At 38.9% G+C, this 2,300-nt stretch overlaps 1 protein-coding gene across 1 annotated transcript; it reads left to right on the forward strand.

Annotated features, from left to right (window-relative positions):
• Positions 1 to 229: 229 nt before the first annotated feature.
• On the forward strand, positions 230 to 751 carry CBG03615 (the record flags this gene model as incomplete). The annotated part of the gene is made up of 2 exons (XM_002647039.1): positions 230 to 346; positions 392 to 751. The coding sequence occupies 2 exons, from the start codon at positions 230 to 232 to the stop codon at positions 749 to 751; spliced, it is 477 nt and encodes a 158-aa protein (XP_002647085.1).
• Between the last annotated feature and the right edge of the window lie 1,549 nt (positions 752 to 2,300).

Here is a 2,300-nt window from a genome sequence, read left to right on the forward strand (position 1 = left end):
AGCACTTCTTCCCACTGTCATAAATAATTCGAGGTTACTGTAGTTTTTGTACTGCGATTTTCGAAAAATCGTATTTTTATGTCATTAGAATATCACTTTGCTCTTTGAGCTCCATTATATCGGTCCCTATAATCGTTATCAAAATTTTGCCAACTGATAAAATCTCTCTCTCTCTCTCTCTCTCTCTCTCGATGGGGTTCTAAATCAGTCCAGAATTTTCAGAACCATCATGATTCTTGAAGTGGAAATCCCACTCAAGTTTCCTGGGACCACTGCACTGAGCTACATCCGTCGCAGAGAGGTGTTGAAGAAGCTCCCATTTGTCAAGTATTATATGGATGAGCATGTAAGTTAGGCATCATCCAATGCTTATTGCCGTATCCCTTTTCAGCACCCCGACTGGTACCAAAAAACAATCCGTCTCACCACGCCACTCGAAATCGAATTCAGCAAAGAGGCAACTGACTTCTTGCTCAAATACATCACCATCTACGTCTCTCCAGCTTTTTCTTCATACCAAAAAGTTGATACCTCCTACAAACAAGCAACCACCAAAACGCTCGACCAACTCAAAGAGATCATCCAATGCGCGGAGTTCTTCGGATGCTGCAGTTTCATGGACTGCATTGGATTCGTCATTGCTCATAAACTGAACCGCTTGACTGTCGATGAAGTCAACACTTTCCTCGATCCACAGGAAGGAGAACGCTATAGGGAGTGGAGAAGTGCATTCACCAGACGTCGTACCTAATATTTCCCTTCTAATTCTAACGCATACATATGTATTACCCTTCACTTTTAAAAAAATTCCAATGTGATCGCAACTAACATTCTACTCTTCCATGTACTGCTTTTAGTAAAATCTAGTGCCTGTAATATTTATTTCAAGCCATATATAAAGCTAAGAAATTTCTGATGAATAAAGATCAAATATAATGTTGAATGTTGAGAAATTCCGGAGATCAAATTGGTGCCTTTTTAGCTCATTTATCTTGGTTTCTGAGTGAGATATCGAAAAGTGCTCAACTGATATAAAGTTTATCATAACATCAGAAATATTTTATAACTTGACACTTTTTGATATCTCCCATAGGAACCAAGATAATCGACGACAAAATGGGCACCTTTCGGAAACAGGCCGAGTACGCGACCGGAGGGCATCTCAACTTCGTTTCAACTTATCTCGTTTTCTGTAAAATATATCAAAACGTTGTCAACAGACAAAATGTGTGAAATCTGCAGACAAACCTTTTTTTAGTTAACCATTTGTTTATATTTTTGAAAGGGGCCGAGATAAACCAGGTCAAAGTTAGGTGGTCTGGAGCGCGGTGGAGCGTGGTGGTACCTGGTGGAGATCCTAGAAGAAATATATTTTTGATTTTTTTTCTAGTCCAGGATAATAGTAATTTGAAAACAAAACTATAATTACCACAAACACGATTAGAATGATGAAAAGTATACCAATCAGAGGAAATCCACAATTAGCACTTTGAGCGCCACCACACTGCCAACTTTGACCTGATTTTTCTTGGCTCCTGTGGGAGGGATCAAAAAGTTGTTTACTAACAAAATTTTTATCACCATATCAGACACATTTTGTTGGTTAACAACTTTTTTGTACCTTTCATAAAAACGGAGATAAATTGGGTCGAAGATGACCTTCCTTAAATGGGCTGTTATTGCTCAAGCACTACTCTTGTCTTAATGTCAAAAATGCAGGTAAAAACGCAACTTTAAAACAGCAATTACCGTAATCTTTACATGAAAGGTTATAGCAACCCTAATTAGAAAAGTTATGGTCCCATGTGACCCCGGTCTCTCATGACAACCTATTCTGCCTCTCGTCTTCCTCTCCTTCTTCCTTTCCGTTATTGTATCAGGAGAAACAGAGAAAGAGGAAAACAAAAAGGAGGACCGATGCAAAAAGTGATGTCATTTATTTATCTCTCCCCGCCCGTTCTGCCACCAAAGCCTTCTCGCCATTTCGTCTCTCTGTCTTCTAATAACCAATGTAGACGATGGAAATGAGCGCGTTTGGATTTGAACTACTCGAGGTAATTATAGATATTTTTTTAGATTTTGAAGGTGGTGTGCGGTGAAAAATTTTGTTGCTTTATTTAGTGCAGAATTCCATGTAGATCCCCATAAAAATAAAGAAAAAATTCAAAAAAAAATTCCTTCATTGAGAAAAACGGCATCGAAAAGTCAAAGTGGGAACCGGTGGCCTAGCGGCCAGGTGTGAGTTTTCTAGGCCAACTTCCGGTAAAAGCGCGCGAAATTCGAATTTTTATTGATTTTCA

This window comes from Caenorhabditis briggsae (genome assembly GCF_000004555.2).
Source record: "Caenorhabditis briggsae complete genome, chrIII, whole genome shotgun sequence".
Lineage (NCBI taxonomy): Eukaryota > Metazoa > Nematoda > Chromadorea > Rhabditida > Rhabditidae > Caenorhabditis > Caenorhabditis briggsae.